Here is a 14713-nt window from a genome sequence, read left to right on the forward strand (position 1 = left end):
ATATTGTTTTGCAATTTGTACACCAATGAACATGTAAAAAAAAAAATAGAATCAAAACAATTTACTCAAAAAAAATTTGTCGGGCAGCACGTTGGCTCAGTGGTTAGCACTGCCACCTCACTGTAAGATGGCCTCTGGTTCGAGTCCCGGCTGGGTCAGTTGGCTTTTCTATGTGGAGTTTGAATGTTTTCTATGGTGTTCACGTGGGTTTCCATTGGGTGCTCCGGTTTCCCCCACAGTCCAAAGACATATGATATAGGTGGATGAACTTAATTGGCCGTAGTGTATGAGTGTGTGTGTGTGAATGATTATGTAGGGATGTTTCCCAGTACGGTTGCAGCAGGATGGGCATTCGCTGTGTAAAACATATGCTGGAACGGTAGGTGGTTTATTCCGCTGGGGCGACCCCTGAAATAGAGACTAAGCCAAAGAAAAATTAATGAATGAATAAGTTTTTCTTCAAAATAATCTACAGTTTTTTTTTCATTTCAGAATTTCTTGTTTCTTTTAATATAATAAGGTTGTGACCCATTTCCATCATAAAATAAGTAAAATGCAGATAAGTTGTTTGGCGTCTTAGATTGACAACTGGAGTTTGATTTACAAATAAATGTAAGTATGTATTTTCTATAGTGTAATATGAACAAAGTTATGAATAAAATCATTATAAAAGAAAAGTATAAATACATTCAAACACATTCTAAATACAAGCATGCATAAATAAATAAATAAATGTGCCTGTTGAAGGAGAAATAGAGACAGTGACAGTGGTTGTGAAACCAGCATGTAACACCGAGACAAGTTAGAGAGGAAGTTTATAACTGGTTACACCTCACAGTAAGTAACCTGACAAGCACGATCCCTGCAAAACAATTATTTTAAGATATTTATCTTAATTTGCTTTAGTATAATGCACCTTTGCATTAAAAACAGAAGAAAACAAAAAAAACAGCATTATAGATTTTATACAAAATCTGTAATGATGTATGAACATGACTGAACTGAATGCTAGCACTATTCATGACCCTAAATATTTTTTACCGGCAGACATTTTTTCCAGAGTTAAGGATTGTTTTGATAGGTCGCATGTTGGCTGGGAAGACCTCAGTGATGAACACCATCCTGAAAACTAGAGAAGAGGTCAGCAGAACTAAAGGGTGTGTATTGAGAGAAGGAGAGGTTGACAAAAGAAAAGTCATTTTAATAGACACTCCTGGATGGTGGCCGTACGCATCTATAAGACTCCAAAGTCAGTAAAGCAGGAGATCATGTTAAGAGTTGACCTGTGCTCACCTAGACCTCATGCAGTTTTGCTGGTTCTTCAGTCTGGTGTTCTTCAGTGAAGCATATGAAAACACTATCAAAGCACACATGGAGCTCCTGGGTCAAAATGTCTGGAGTCACTGTATAGTGGTTTTCACCAGGGGCGACTGGATGGGGACGCCAACTATTGATGAGCACATTGAGAGTGAAGGAGAGGCTCTGCAGTGGCTCATTCATCAATGTGGAAGCGGGTATCATGTACTAAACAACATGCAAGATGATGAGAAACAGGTCAGAGAGCTGCTTGAGAAAGTGGAGATGATGGCCAGACAAAACAAAGAGCTTCTGACACCCGTTGAAGAAGAAATAGAGGAGAGTGACAGTGGATGCGGATCTTACATTTCACATCAAGACAAGTTAGAGAGAGGAAGCTTTATTATGGTTCCACCTCACAGTAAAGTAACCTGACAAACTCCTTGCAAAATAATACTTTAAATACTGAGAGTAAGTACCACATGGTTATACAACATTGAATTAATTATCACTGTTCTTTTAGTGGATGAAGATAATAAAGACTACGTTACAAAATGGCTGGAAAATTCGACTGCTATGTCCATGTTTTCAAAATTAACTGAAGACAATTCAGAAGACATTTCAATGGATAGTCCAGAGCCTGAGCAGCCAGGCTGAAAGTATGCTGCATTTCCACTGCACGAAAACAAACACGCCACACAATCAGGATCGCACAGCTAAAATAATCACACAAAATTATCAAGATGGAGGCAACTGAAGTACAGTGTTACTGTGTCAAAGCATTGGACATTTTAGGAGATTCAGAAACTACGGTCGGATGCATTTTGGCAAAAAAGGCGCATCTCAATGGGTCTGCAGAGCATGTGAGAGTTTCTGTATGAGTGACAGATCACGCACACACAGAACCAGCAGTAAGAAACGTGCAGAGCGAGAGAAGATTTTCCAATGGTTAATCGATTGCAAATGTTTAGTTTTCTTGGACGGATACAAAAAAAGGTATGAGGTCTTTCTCTCTGAGATGGCTGTCAAATTGACGCTGATTTAGGCTTCTGGATGGGATGAAATTAAGTTTAGTATTTAGTACGAATCATCTCGCGGGCCGCATTAAACTCGTTTCTACAAATAAAAAACTTTACAGTTGCAATTAAAGTTTCACATCTGTAAAATTTATGGGTGGTACTGAACAATTTTTATTAAATTGTACGAGACAGTAGGCAGTTCTGTTCTTATACCTTTCAATATTGATGCATTGATGAATGTATCTGCAGTTATCTACAGTAATCAATCATATTTCCATTGTTAATAAAAAGATACATTTAAAAACATTTTGTGTTCACATTTTCTCAAAATGTTAAGTATTTTTTTTATCTCAAAATGTTAATTATTTTTACAACATACAACATTTAACCAGATATAATCCTGGGATTATAAACAGATATAATCCCAGATGGACTTTAGTTGTCTGAAGGCTTTCATAGATTTATCTTTCTGTATGCAATGCATTTTTTTTGTTAAAGCTAAACAACCACAAAAACTAGAAGATTTCGTCTTCAAATGCATTTCCTCAGCTTCACAGATACTGCATCTATTTGTTTAGACTAGAGCTTTCCGTTACAGTTTGGAAATACTTGCCCATCTTTGGGGGTAAAAAACTAAGAAATGAGGGCATCAGTTTTTTATTTTATTATCTTTTTTTTTAACAATAAGCTTTTTTAATAAGAAATTATGAAACATGTTTAATAAATATATATTAAACATATATATAATATAAACAATACTATAAACAATATTTCCGATTGCAATTGAAGTTCCACGTCTGTATCATTTATGACAGTTCTTTTCTAATTCCTTTCAGTATTGATGCATGTATCTACTGTTTAGTAATTAATCATATTTCTAATGTTAATAAAAAGATACATTTGAAAACATTTTGTGTTCACATTAAAATGTTAAGCTGTAAACATTTAAATTGTAAATAATTTTTATAATATGCTATTAGCCAGATATAATCCCAAATGGACTTAAGTTGTCTGAAGACTTTTATGGATTTATCTTTTTGTATGCAAAACATTATTATTATTTTTATTCCTGTCAAAGCTTCCCATTCTTTAGAAAATAAATTTCTTATTTTTATCTTACTGTTAACAATAAGTATTTTTAATTACAATACATTATTAAATGCATCTGTTAAAAAGTTTTTGTTCATTTTCTTTCTTTTATCAGGATGCGGTTTTTCATTGTAAATTCTTTATTTTAATACTGAATTGATTTGTAATAGTTTATTCCCATTTTAAATATTGATTACAACTTAAGTGGTTATCAATCATATTTTTGATGTTAATAAAAAGATTCATTTGAGACATTTTATTTTCACATTATCTCAAAATATTAAGCTGTCAAAAGTATATTTAAATTTTAAATTATTTTTACAAAATGCTATTAACCAACAATAAGAATTGTAATTAAATTATTAAATATTTGTGTTAAATGTAGTATTTCTTTTTATTTTCTTTCTGTTTGTGATGTGTTTTGTCAGTGTAAGTTCATTACTTCAATACGGGTTTGATTTGCAATAGTTTTTCCCATTATTAATTACAACTTCAGTGGTCTGTTAAACTCACAAGAAACAAACATCATTGCCCCATTTTTAAATTAATAAATGGGCCTAGCATATAAGATCCTAATGATTTTGATGACTGTAAAGAAAATCTCTATGATTACCATGCTCATTGTCTTTAAAGGACTACATGTGTTGTTGTCCAAGTCATCAAGCAAAAACGTAGCCTACATCCTCCTGGTAGTTGTAGTCCTTTTTATCAACTAGTTAATAGGATACTGTAAACTAAACAGCTCAGTAATCTCAAGTTATCTTGTTAAGTTAAATAGGCTAACGTTATAACTGCTAACAACGAATAAACACCAAAGATAACAAAGGGGGCAAACAAATAAGCCACCTACACATAATGGCATTATTAGGGCGAGAACGAGCGTTTTTCTATAAAAAAAATCAAATTACGTCATCTAAAAGAACGAACCTTCTGTGTCTCAAAGCGAAAGCAGTTAGTAGGCCGTCAAAAACAAACACGACTCGTTAATTACTCTGCGGAGACCGTCCGGATTGGACCGACAGACTCACAGACAGACATCCGTCGATCCTGCAGCGCCAGTCTGCTCAACAAAGGCTCAGGCCGGGGAGAGGGCCATTTTTACCAAATACAAAGAAAGCCGAGCAGAGCCGCGAGGGAGGGGAGGACTATGGGAATGACAGGATTAGCGAAATATCACTTTACGAAATCGCTATGTGCCATCAAACCAAACACTGAACAATGGGCGAGAATTGACCAGTCACGACGACAACAGCAAATACAGTGTACAAAGCGACAGTACAGCAAATAAATAATTTAGATGTCGAGCTGCCTGCTGTCAGAGCCGACTGCGCATCACGGTGGCAAAATGCCGGAACAGCAATGGTGATATTACGAGCCAGACACTGTACGACGTAATCTATCCTAATTTCACAAAGAGCTGTGAAATATCGTCGTCTTCTGGTAAGTCTTTGTACTATTTACAATCCGTATGCTCCAAAATGTCGGTTGCGTCTGAGCATTTCGCGTGGTCATAAGAAATATGAATCATAATTGGTTATGATCATAGAGCGCGCGCCGGAGGACGCAACAGGTCGCGCGTACAGTAGAGCTGTACTTCCCGCGTGCTTTTGGCTGACGTAATTATGACATTTGTACAGTAATTTTACGAGGAGTTTTCGAGCCGGAATCGAAATGCTAGCTAAACGCTATGTTATGTATCACGACGTGAAAAATATTTTAATGAAAAAATATTGTGTTTTTTGAGGCATTGTCTTCTCTGGTCATGTGATATTTTGATACATGTGATTTTTTTATATATCATTACATTATTTATTGTCATTAGATTAAATGCTGCTTACTGAAAGCCTAATGTTTTTTTTATTTACTTATTATTATTATTAGACAGAATATATATATATATATATATATATATATATATATATATATATATATATATATATATATATATACATAATATCCAGGGTATGATGTACAGTTTTCTAAAATTAATACAATCGACTTTAAATTTATCCAAAGCACCCCAAAACAATGCATATCTATATTATACATAACTGAAATGTCAGTATTGTTTCAAGTTGTATTATAAGGCCTCATTTTTTTCTATTTATATAGTGATGTTGACCATGAATAATAATATTTAGGTCTTTTCTAACTAATGCAGGCCTGTTGAATGCATTTCTTTAAGATGCTGAAGTTTAAAGCCAGGTTTGACATGAAAAGAAATGATTAAAATACACAATACTAGTAAGAATGTGATATTATTTATTAATATTATAACATGGTAGTTATGAATGCATGTAGCCCCCTGACAGAGTATCTACACTAAGCTACATAATAACACATTCAAATGTGATTTTTTAAATAATGTTTCTAACCTGTGCATGGTTTCACCTGGTGTCTTATGGTTAAATATTCACTACTGAGACTTAAAAAAAGGTTCAAGGGAACACCTTAAAACTTGGGTGTAAAGGAAAGGAGGGGTATATGCATGAGTAGGTGGTGTTCTGCGTTATTTGAATGCAAATGCAGGGAGAACAAGCCGAGACTGTGTTTGAGAGGGAAACGGAGAGAAGGAGGTGGAGAGTTGTCTTTGGATTTTAGTTAGACACTGAATAGACAGAGATTTAGTTTGCCAAGTGCTTAGTTCACTTTTGAGACATTGCTTGCTCATGTATGCACTTGGCATTTGGCCTTGTAACTCTCTATACAAGTGAAACATGGATTTTGGATTGTTTCTTAGAACTGATGCAATGAGATATACTGTAATTTAGCCTTAAATAGAGAGATTTTCAATACGATTCAATCCATGAACCAATTAGACATAGACTTTCCCATGCATCATGTCACGCCGGAAACAGAAAAGACCTCAGCACTTTTTCAGCCCCATCCTCAACACTTCGTGGCTACTTCAACATGGTGAGAATTGTTTTACTGCTTAGTAAGAGAGCTCCATTGTTTCTGTCAGCGACACGTCTTGCAAATGTCATTCGAGATATTTGCTCTGACATTAACAGAATTATGTTCACAATATAGGATCTCATTTTAAAAAAGTGGAGCAAAGTAAAAGTACAGAAATCCTGTAATATTTAGACGATGATCGCATCCCAAAAAGCTGTCGAATATATCCAATTAGTACTTTTCATGCTCCAAAATAAGCTTGACATTTTAGACCACCCACGAGTTTTCAAAAGTTTTTCTAGTGAGAATGGGTTAAATATAACGACTACAAAATTGTAAGCCTTAAAGGAACAGAGATGTAAACTGTGCTGGATTTTCGAAAGGAGATTTGAAGTAGGTTGTGGAAAAAAGGGGCAACATTGAAAAAGAAGGAACCACTTGAGTGCCTTAACGGGAATGGCATGAGAGTTCATTGTCTCTGTGAGCCTTTGTGGTCGTGCAGTCAGGCATTAACTGCCAGGAGGTACGTGAATAAGAGTGTGTTGATCTGTGACTTAAATTCTACAGTTTTTCAAGTATATAAAACTCTTTGTATATCTCTCCCTACATGCGAGTGTGTTTGTCACAGTAATTTTGCATACTTGTTTTGACTGTCGTCTGTAAATCCTATTGGTTTATGGATGCAAATGATGCTGAAGGTCACATAATTTAAGCAATCTAGCTATTTTAACAAGTTGACAATGGCACTAAAGCTTGCTGACCTTTCAGGCTTCACTTATTTAAGACAGAGGATTTTTTAAGCATGGAGATGTAATAGCATATATTCTTTTACTCATTCTAGAGGGTGGGTAGGTGAGTCAGAGTAGGGGTTTGGGAATTTTGTTGCAAGGTTCATTGTCCATGTTCATTGTTGCTGTGGAAACAAAGTTGGCTGTTAGCAGTGCAAAAAGCATCGTAAGCTAGTTGAAGGATGGGATTTCAGATCAGAGGGAATGAGGGGAGAGAAGGAGAGGCGGAGTCTTCCATGTACAAGACTTGCTTATAAAAAAAGAGGTGAAAATTAAAAGTACAAACAATGTTCCTCATGCTCTATGAGACATGATGAATGTATTAAAAAATATGTTTAAAGAAGATGTATGGTCAGAGGGAGTAGCACAGTGGATGATGTTGATGGGGCGCTTTGTTGAAACAGCAATACTACACTTCGGTTGGCATTTGAATGAAATTCAGTGTTCTTCTAAGACGTTCAGCCAGAGGCAGCCTCTTCGTATGTGAGGCTCAATATATGCTATGTTTCCTTGGTGATGATTGTGTAAGCACTGGCAGTGAGTGAACACAATTGGAAAGCAATTACGATGACAACAGCATGAAGGAAAAATACTAAAGGTTAGAAATTGGGTTTGCAGGTCTGTAAGGCCAAGAAAAGCTTTGTCAATTAGCTTACGGTTAGTCAGTTCTACTGTAACTAACTTGGCAGACAACAAACAAATTAATGTAGTTCAAAACGAATTGCATAATTTAACCAACACAGTTGAACCGGTATCAAATAATTCCCTATGTATTTTTTTCATCTTGCACCTTACTGGAATTGCATTACAAATATTAGACTTAATATTAGAGGCTAAATAACACTCGCTTATCTTAATGGCATAAACTGTTCCATTGATTTTTTTTCTTTTCTTTTTTCATAGAGGAACACCCGGCAGTGAAGTCCCTCACCTCTACTCTTGAACAGAACTCTTCCTCATACTCGACACGTCAAAGCTGCAAATCTACCTTAAACCCAACTCCACCAATTGAGAGACTAAAAACATCTTCCTCGACCAGAGCCAGCCATAGTGTTGTTCACATCCCCTGTCAGCCCCTACAATTAACTCTAAATCTCAAGGGGTCTCACCTTTCCCATATTCCTGACATCCCATCCAATTTGACTAATCAGTGCATCAAGACCACTGCATCAACTGTGTCTACTCATAAACACAGTTGCTTACTCATGGCTTCTCCAAAGTTAGGTGTGTCAGCAACCACAACTTCCTCTTCATCATCCTCTGTTGCTGCTTCTCTCTGTGTGCCTCCACATCCTGGAAGCCCCAGTTCTGGGCCTCAGGGTCCCCCAAGTCCTGTTACACCCTCTTCCAGCCCAAGCACAGTCCCTTCAGCTCCGGCATGTGCACCAGTCAGTATTGCTTTTATCCTGGAAGAGCTACGTGTGCTGCAACAAAGACAAATCCATCAGATGCAGATGACTGAAGAAATATGTAGACAAGTGTTAAGACTGGGAGGAGGACCATGTGAAGTGGATTCAAAGCCATGCATACTACCATCACTGCCTCAGTTCTGTTTAAAAGGCTCTGATAACAACCCTAGACCCTCCCGACCAAAGTCATCATCTCCCCCCACCTCAGTTGCTCCTCTTTTGGCCTGCTTCTCATCCCTGTTACCTCCTCAGTCTTCCAAACATTCCAACCCCCTCTTAAATGTCTTACGACCCCATAAGGCACAGTATGACAGTGTGGTAACAACTCCAACAAACTTCACCAGTCATACAAGTGCTTCCACATCCTCATCAATGTCCACACCTGTTGCCTCAAACTACCCACTCACACTTTCCCTGGGCCTACCAACCCAAAAATCATCTAACACCACGGGAGCCAGTGGACACAGTGGTCTGCCCTTTCAAAACCAATCTCTACCAGTAGCTGCTGTACCTTCAGGTCCTTCACAGGATCTAAAACTCTCTACTCAAGCTGGTTCCTCCGTCTTATCATCAGGACGTATGCAGCATGCATGCCGATTTTGTAGGAAACTCTTCAGCAGTGACTCATCCCTGCAAATACATTTGCGCTCACACACAGGAGAACGTCCTTACCAGTGTCCTGTATGTTTCAGTCGATTCACCACACGAGGAAACCTTAAGGTCCACTTCCTGCGCCATCGTGAGCAAAACCCTGAACTTTCCTTTTCATTATTTCCATGTTCATTGTTTGCATCTGTAACTGGAGGATCAATGGGAGGATCAGCACAAACTCAAACGGTCACCTCTACCAATACAAACACTACTCAAAGGCATCAGAAACAGCAAGATGATGACCTGTGTGTTGACAGTCTGGAGGGTGCTACTGCATCAACACGTGCTACAGCTTCATCTCTGCCTCCCAGTATTGATTTGGCCCTGTTGACCACTGCACACTCTCTCCTCCAGCTCAATCGTGCTGCTGCTGCGGCGGCTGCTGCTGCAGCCTCTACATCCACTACCTCTTCAATCACATCCTCATCATCTTCCTCTCTAGCCTCCACTCTTCTTTCCTCTCCTGCCTCATCAACCTCCTCCATTGCTGGTGTGTATAAAGGAGTAAAACAGCAGCGCTTTGATGAAAACACCCCACCTATACCCACTCTGCTTCCCCACACTGCTTATTCACAGCTTGCTAACTTACCTAAAATCTTCTTCCCAGCTTCTTCCTCTCACCATCACCTAGGTCATGGGTTTCTCAGGCCAACAACTCCAGCTGGATCCTTCCTGCCATCTCCACAACACCACATTACATTTCCATTCACCTCGTCATCCACTGCCCCATCCATCTCAACTCCAACATCGGACACATCAAAGTTGCAGAGACTAGTGGAAAAGTTAGAGAAAGAACCACATGGTCAGACAAACTGGGAATCATCCATCGGGGAGACATCTACCAGCGGCAATAGTGTATCTGGAACATTAACGTATAGCAGCAGTGGCTTAATGAGCACAAGTACATATAGTACGAATGTTGTCACCTCACTCCCATCGTCTACAGTCCAAATACCCTCATCCCTCTTCAGCAAGGAGTCACCTTACATGGGACTTATGAACTCTGCTGGGACACTTGCCCCTAACCAGTGTAGCGTGTGTCTGCGTGTACTAAGCTGCCCAAGAGCATTACGTTTGCATCAGGCTACTCATTTAGGTGAGCGACCCTTCCCCTGCAAACTATGTGGTCGTTCTTTCTCAACTAAAGGAAGCCTTCGAGCACACCTTGCCACTCATCGAGCACGTCCACCAAACAGTCGTGCCCAGAATTCTTGTCCTTTATGCCAGCGGAAGTTTACCAATGCCCTTGTGTTACAACATCATATCCGAATGCATTTAGGAGGACAGCTACCACCAGAGCACATGCCCGATACTTCAACAGAATGTGATTCACAGTCTCACTCCCAGTCCATTGAGCCCTCTGGCTCAGAGAATACTCCTAGCACTGTGGATGTTCAGTTGCTACATGCTGATCGACAAACCATCTCAGATTCCAGCCATACTGAATCACTCGCTGTCAGTATTGCACCCACAGTTTGTCCTGTAACCTCTAGTCTACCTGCTTCACGTAGCTCAGGTCCTATACCAGCTTTCGATCTAAGCCCTGGCCCCTCTCTGAATTTAACACCCCAGTCACCTCCAACATTTATAGCTGATCCTCCTGAGCTCTCTCTCAACATACCTTCCCCAGTAGAATCTGCAGCTTCCCTCTTCCCCCCAACCTCTCAATCAGCATCAACATCTGGTACTACTGCCAATGATGAAGTATGTTTTGAACTGTCCAGCAACACTGCCTACTTGGGAGACATTTCAAGCACATCTGCTCTGATGAATACCAGTCCACAAGAAAATGACTGTGAAGTCAGTGAAAATAGATCTCTCTCAGCTGTCCCTTGCTCTGGATCAAGATCAAATTTGGAGGATCTTCTTAGCATACAAGCTCATAATGCATCCAGAGCCTCTCGGACACATCCCGTTTCACCGCCATCTTCTCCCCTAGTGCTGAGATCTGAGAGTGTGTCTTCTCAAAATGTACGTCTAGAGGAGCCTGACCAAAGTCTTGTCCAAACATCCACATCACTTCCACAAGAGTTTCCCAATGAACAAAAAACTGAAGATAAAGGTCGCAAAACACCAAAGAATGGTCAAAAGATACCGCCAGAGTTGAGTACTGATCAAGAAATGCTATCAGACACTGTAACCAAAACAAGTGAGGATGCAGTTGAGTCTGAGGAGGCGGACACACGTGTGCAGAAGATTACAAAGGATACTCACTGTAGCTCGGATGCAATGGATAAAGCAGACCTCAATGATGCAACAGCAACTGAAATGGACAGAACAGAACCTACTGTATGCATTTCCCTTACTCCCAGTCTTCCACCTCCCATGCCAGAGAAAAAAATCTACCACTGTTCTGAATGTGGAAAAGAGTATGCAAGTCGCAGTGGACTCAAAGTAAGTGTCCTTTTAAATTTAAGCTGAGCACTAATTTTCATCCATCTTGAATACAAATTAACAATGTTAGTTATCTTAAAAAGACTTAAACCTCTCTTTTTTATCTTCTAGGGACATATGAAGCACCATGGAGGAGTTGTCAAGACACCTCGAGCTCCAGCTAGGACCAAGGGACCAGAGAAAGTCATGCAAAATGACCGACCACAATCTCACCACCTTGCAACCTACTTGCCACCGGGACATGAGTGAGTTTCTTGATTCAACCCCTGTGAAAACTTCAAGCATCAGAAAGCTCACCAGAAGACCCCATTAAATTTTTAGTTCAATCTAATAGGTGACAAAAGGGAAGAACCTGAAGGATATTATGAACCACGATTTTAATTGCTCCCCAAAAACAGAAGAAAAAGAAAAACACACTCACAGTAAACACATAAAATCACTTCTTGGTTTAAAAAAATCAGATCTTTAACACAGATCTTTTATATTAAGATACAAGTATTGTGTATTTTAATATATGTAATGATGCCTAAATATATCTTATAGTACTTCCTTAAGTATTACGTGATGTTCTTTTGATGAATGTAAATTGTTTTGTCTGGATGAGGTTGCCATGATTGTTTTGTAGACTTTTCTAAAGGTGAAGAACTGAATAGAGCTAACGATTTGATAATAGTTTTGAGTGAGGAACAGAGCAAAATTTAAGAAGCCAATGATGAAATGATGGATCAGTTCACAAAGATGTATTGTTCGGGTGTGCTATTTTTTTACAACAGCACAAAATGCGAAGATTGTAATCAAATCTTTAAGCGATGGTAAAGCGAGGGTGTGTGTTTAAAAACTAGGGATGTCCTGATAAGGTTTTTTTGCCCCCGAGTCTGAGTCATTTGATTTTAAGGATCTACCGATACCAAATCCTGATCCGTTACTTCTGTAATACATAAAAAACATAAGTGAAAAAACAGATCCAGTATGCTCCTTATTTTTTATGTAATTCATCTTATTTTAACATTCAACAACTCTTGTTAAAAAACAGAGAACTTCTGTGAGGTAACTTGAACAATCAAGTAATAAAGAACATAAATTCTTCACTTTTGGACTTTAGTGCAACAGTAAACATGATAAAAATCTAATATAAAAATAAATAGCACCTCAACCTAAAATACCCAGCAGGCAATGCCAAGTTTACATATCTCACAGTTTGCTATGGTAATGTTGTCTACATCAACTTTATAATGCCTCTAGTCCGCAGACATACTCGCGCATTCCGCATTTACTTTGCGGGCATTTAACCAATAGCGTCTCTGCAACAAAAGTGACGTCATGCCGCACATGTTGCTGTTTCTGTGTGAAAGAAGTCTAACTCTGTGCCACCGCATAACTATAGATGTGTTAAAATAATAATCAGAATCGGGAGGCTACGTCTGAATCCGTGTGATCGGGCCAGATTTACGATCATGTTTTCGGATCTGGACATCCCTATTAAAAACACACTAATATACCAAAAACAGATTCTGAAAAAGTATTTATTTGGTCAAACAATGTGTTAAACTATGTCAATACCCTGCTGCATTATGTTTTGGAGGGCATCCATGCACAGTCGTATCAACCTTTGTCAAACAGTTCTTATAAATTTTCTTAATGAGGTCAAATGTTCAGCAAAATACCCTACCATATACCAGATACTAGACAGTACAGCTGGAATATGCGTGTAGAATTGTTTTCCAAGAGCAAACCAAGTGTTCCTGACAAGCTGATATTTAAAACTCTTGTTAAAATTGACATTAGATAAATATTCTTGTACTAATGCATTCTTTACTTGTACTAAATCTCTTTCTTTTAACACTTGGGAAGCACCGAAACACCAAACTGTAAATATGACCTGTCAACTTGTGTCCATTGTGTCCATGTTTGTCCAGCTGTACAGTACTAGATAATATACTGCTCTTAACACCAACTAGAGTCGGGTAAGATTGTTTAACAAGCCTGTATGTTAGTCAGTGTAAGTTCTTGTTACTTTAATATTGTCAGTGTAGCTATTGAAAAAGACTGATTCTGAGATGAACCACTATCTAGCTTAAAGAAAAATAACACTTTCTATATTTCTTGGTGGAAATGTTTGTTTCTATGGTGGTGTTTGTTCTTTGTCTGGATACTTTTACATGTATCTATCTTCCATGGAAATGAATAATTGGGTGTACGAGTCTGACTGTGAGTTGTAATTTCATGGTACAGCTAAAAGGAAATAAAAATCAGTGTATTCACGGCAAGACCCAGAACGAGCAGTTCTTTCAGATCGCTCACACTCTTTGTTGTTGTCTTTTTGTTTAACAGTATAAATCTCATCTACAGTGATGTTACTCTTCCTTGGTGGTCTGAGGGAACAGTTTTCTTCACATACAGGCATCCCTAATCCGTTCACTCCCTAACACAATCAAACTCCTCCGCACCGCTTCTGTGTGTGCCACATCAAGCGCAGTGAGGGAGAAACTGGAGGAAGCGTTGACAATCTGTCTGAGGACTGGCCTCTAATCTCTTGCACCATGACAACCATGCAGAGACATAAGACCTAAATAAAGTGTGGTCTATGTGTTTGTTTGTAGGGCTATGTGAATATTGGGTGTAATGTTGCACTTAAACTGGTTAAGCCAAAAGGTTAAGGTAACTCAAACCATTTAAGGGAAACCGATTGCAACAAACCATTTAAGTTCAAAAACTAATCCTAATGAGTACTGCGAACTTAATCTATTTGAGTAAACGAAGAAGTTTGAGTACTGAAAAACCCAATAAGTCAAGGCAACTCAAACTGTTTGAGGAAACTAATCTATATGAGTACTGTGAACTTGAAGTAATGAGGTATGTTATTAACTCATTACCTTCAACACTGAGTTCAAAACTCTTTTCAAATGAGTAGTATTAACTTTTAGTCAATTTTGAGTTAACTACATTCATTTCACTTGATAAAGTTGACTGTTGGGTTTTACAGTATAGAGTTATTACAGTTACATAGTTGTTGCATCTAAGAGGGTCACATGTCTACCCTCACTAATGGGGTAGATTATTTGGAGATTCCACAACATTTGCTTTACTGTGGGGCTTAAGAAACTGCTTGTTTTAAGTTAAGACCAGTACATTAAGTTGCAAAATCTGGCATAAATATCTAAATATTAAC

The 14713-nt window shown here is 38.4% G+C and overlaps 2 protein-coding genes and 1 pseudogene across 9 annotated transcripts in view; 2 read left to right on the forward strand and 1 right to left on the reverse strand.

Moving 5' to 3' along the window:
- The window catches only part of trim110 (tripartite motif containing 110), a 22000-nt gene extending 17001 nt beyond the window's left edge, over window positions 1–4999 (reverse strand). For 6 of the 7 annotated variants that reach the window (XR_015478752.1, XR_015478751.1, XR_015478753.1 and 3 more), the window contains exon 1: window positions 4018–4999. The gene's annotated coding sequence lies outside the window, so the exon portion shown is untranslated. The remainder of the gene's footprint in view (window positions 1–4017) is intronic. The other variant, XR_015478754.1, reaches the window with a different exon arrangement.
- Window positions 948–1953, forward strand: LOC147846434 (GTPase IMAP family member 9-like; annotated as a pseudogene).
- Window positions 4498–13811, forward strand: sall2 (spalt-like transcription factor 2). Of its 2 annotated transcripts, none has more exons than XM_087241169.1 (3): window positions 4498–4844; window positions 7994–11544; window positions 11656–13811. In XM_087241169.1, exons 2-3 carry the CDS (start codon window positions 8296–8298, stop codon window positions 11791–11793), a joined length of 3387 nt encoding a protein of 1128 aa, XP_087097295.1. In that variant the 5' UTR covers window positions 4498–4844; window positions 7994–8295; the 3' UTR covers window positions 11794–13811. The 2 variants fall into 2 exon arrangements, with proteins under 2 accessions (XP_087097295.1, XP_087097294.1); XM_087241168.1 differs by lacking the exon at window positions 4498–4844 and adding an exon at window positions 5983–6320.
- The last annotated feature ends 902 nt before the right edge of the window (window positions 13812–14713 follow it).

The sequence above is a fragment of the Danio rerio genome, chromosome 2 (assembly GCF_052040795.2).
Source record: "Danio rerio strain M-AB ecotype USA chromosome 2, GRCz13ab, whole genome shotgun sequence".
Taxonomy (NCBI): domain Eukaryota; kingdom Metazoa; phylum Chordata; class Actinopteri; order Cypriniformes; family Danionidae; genus Danio; species Danio rerio.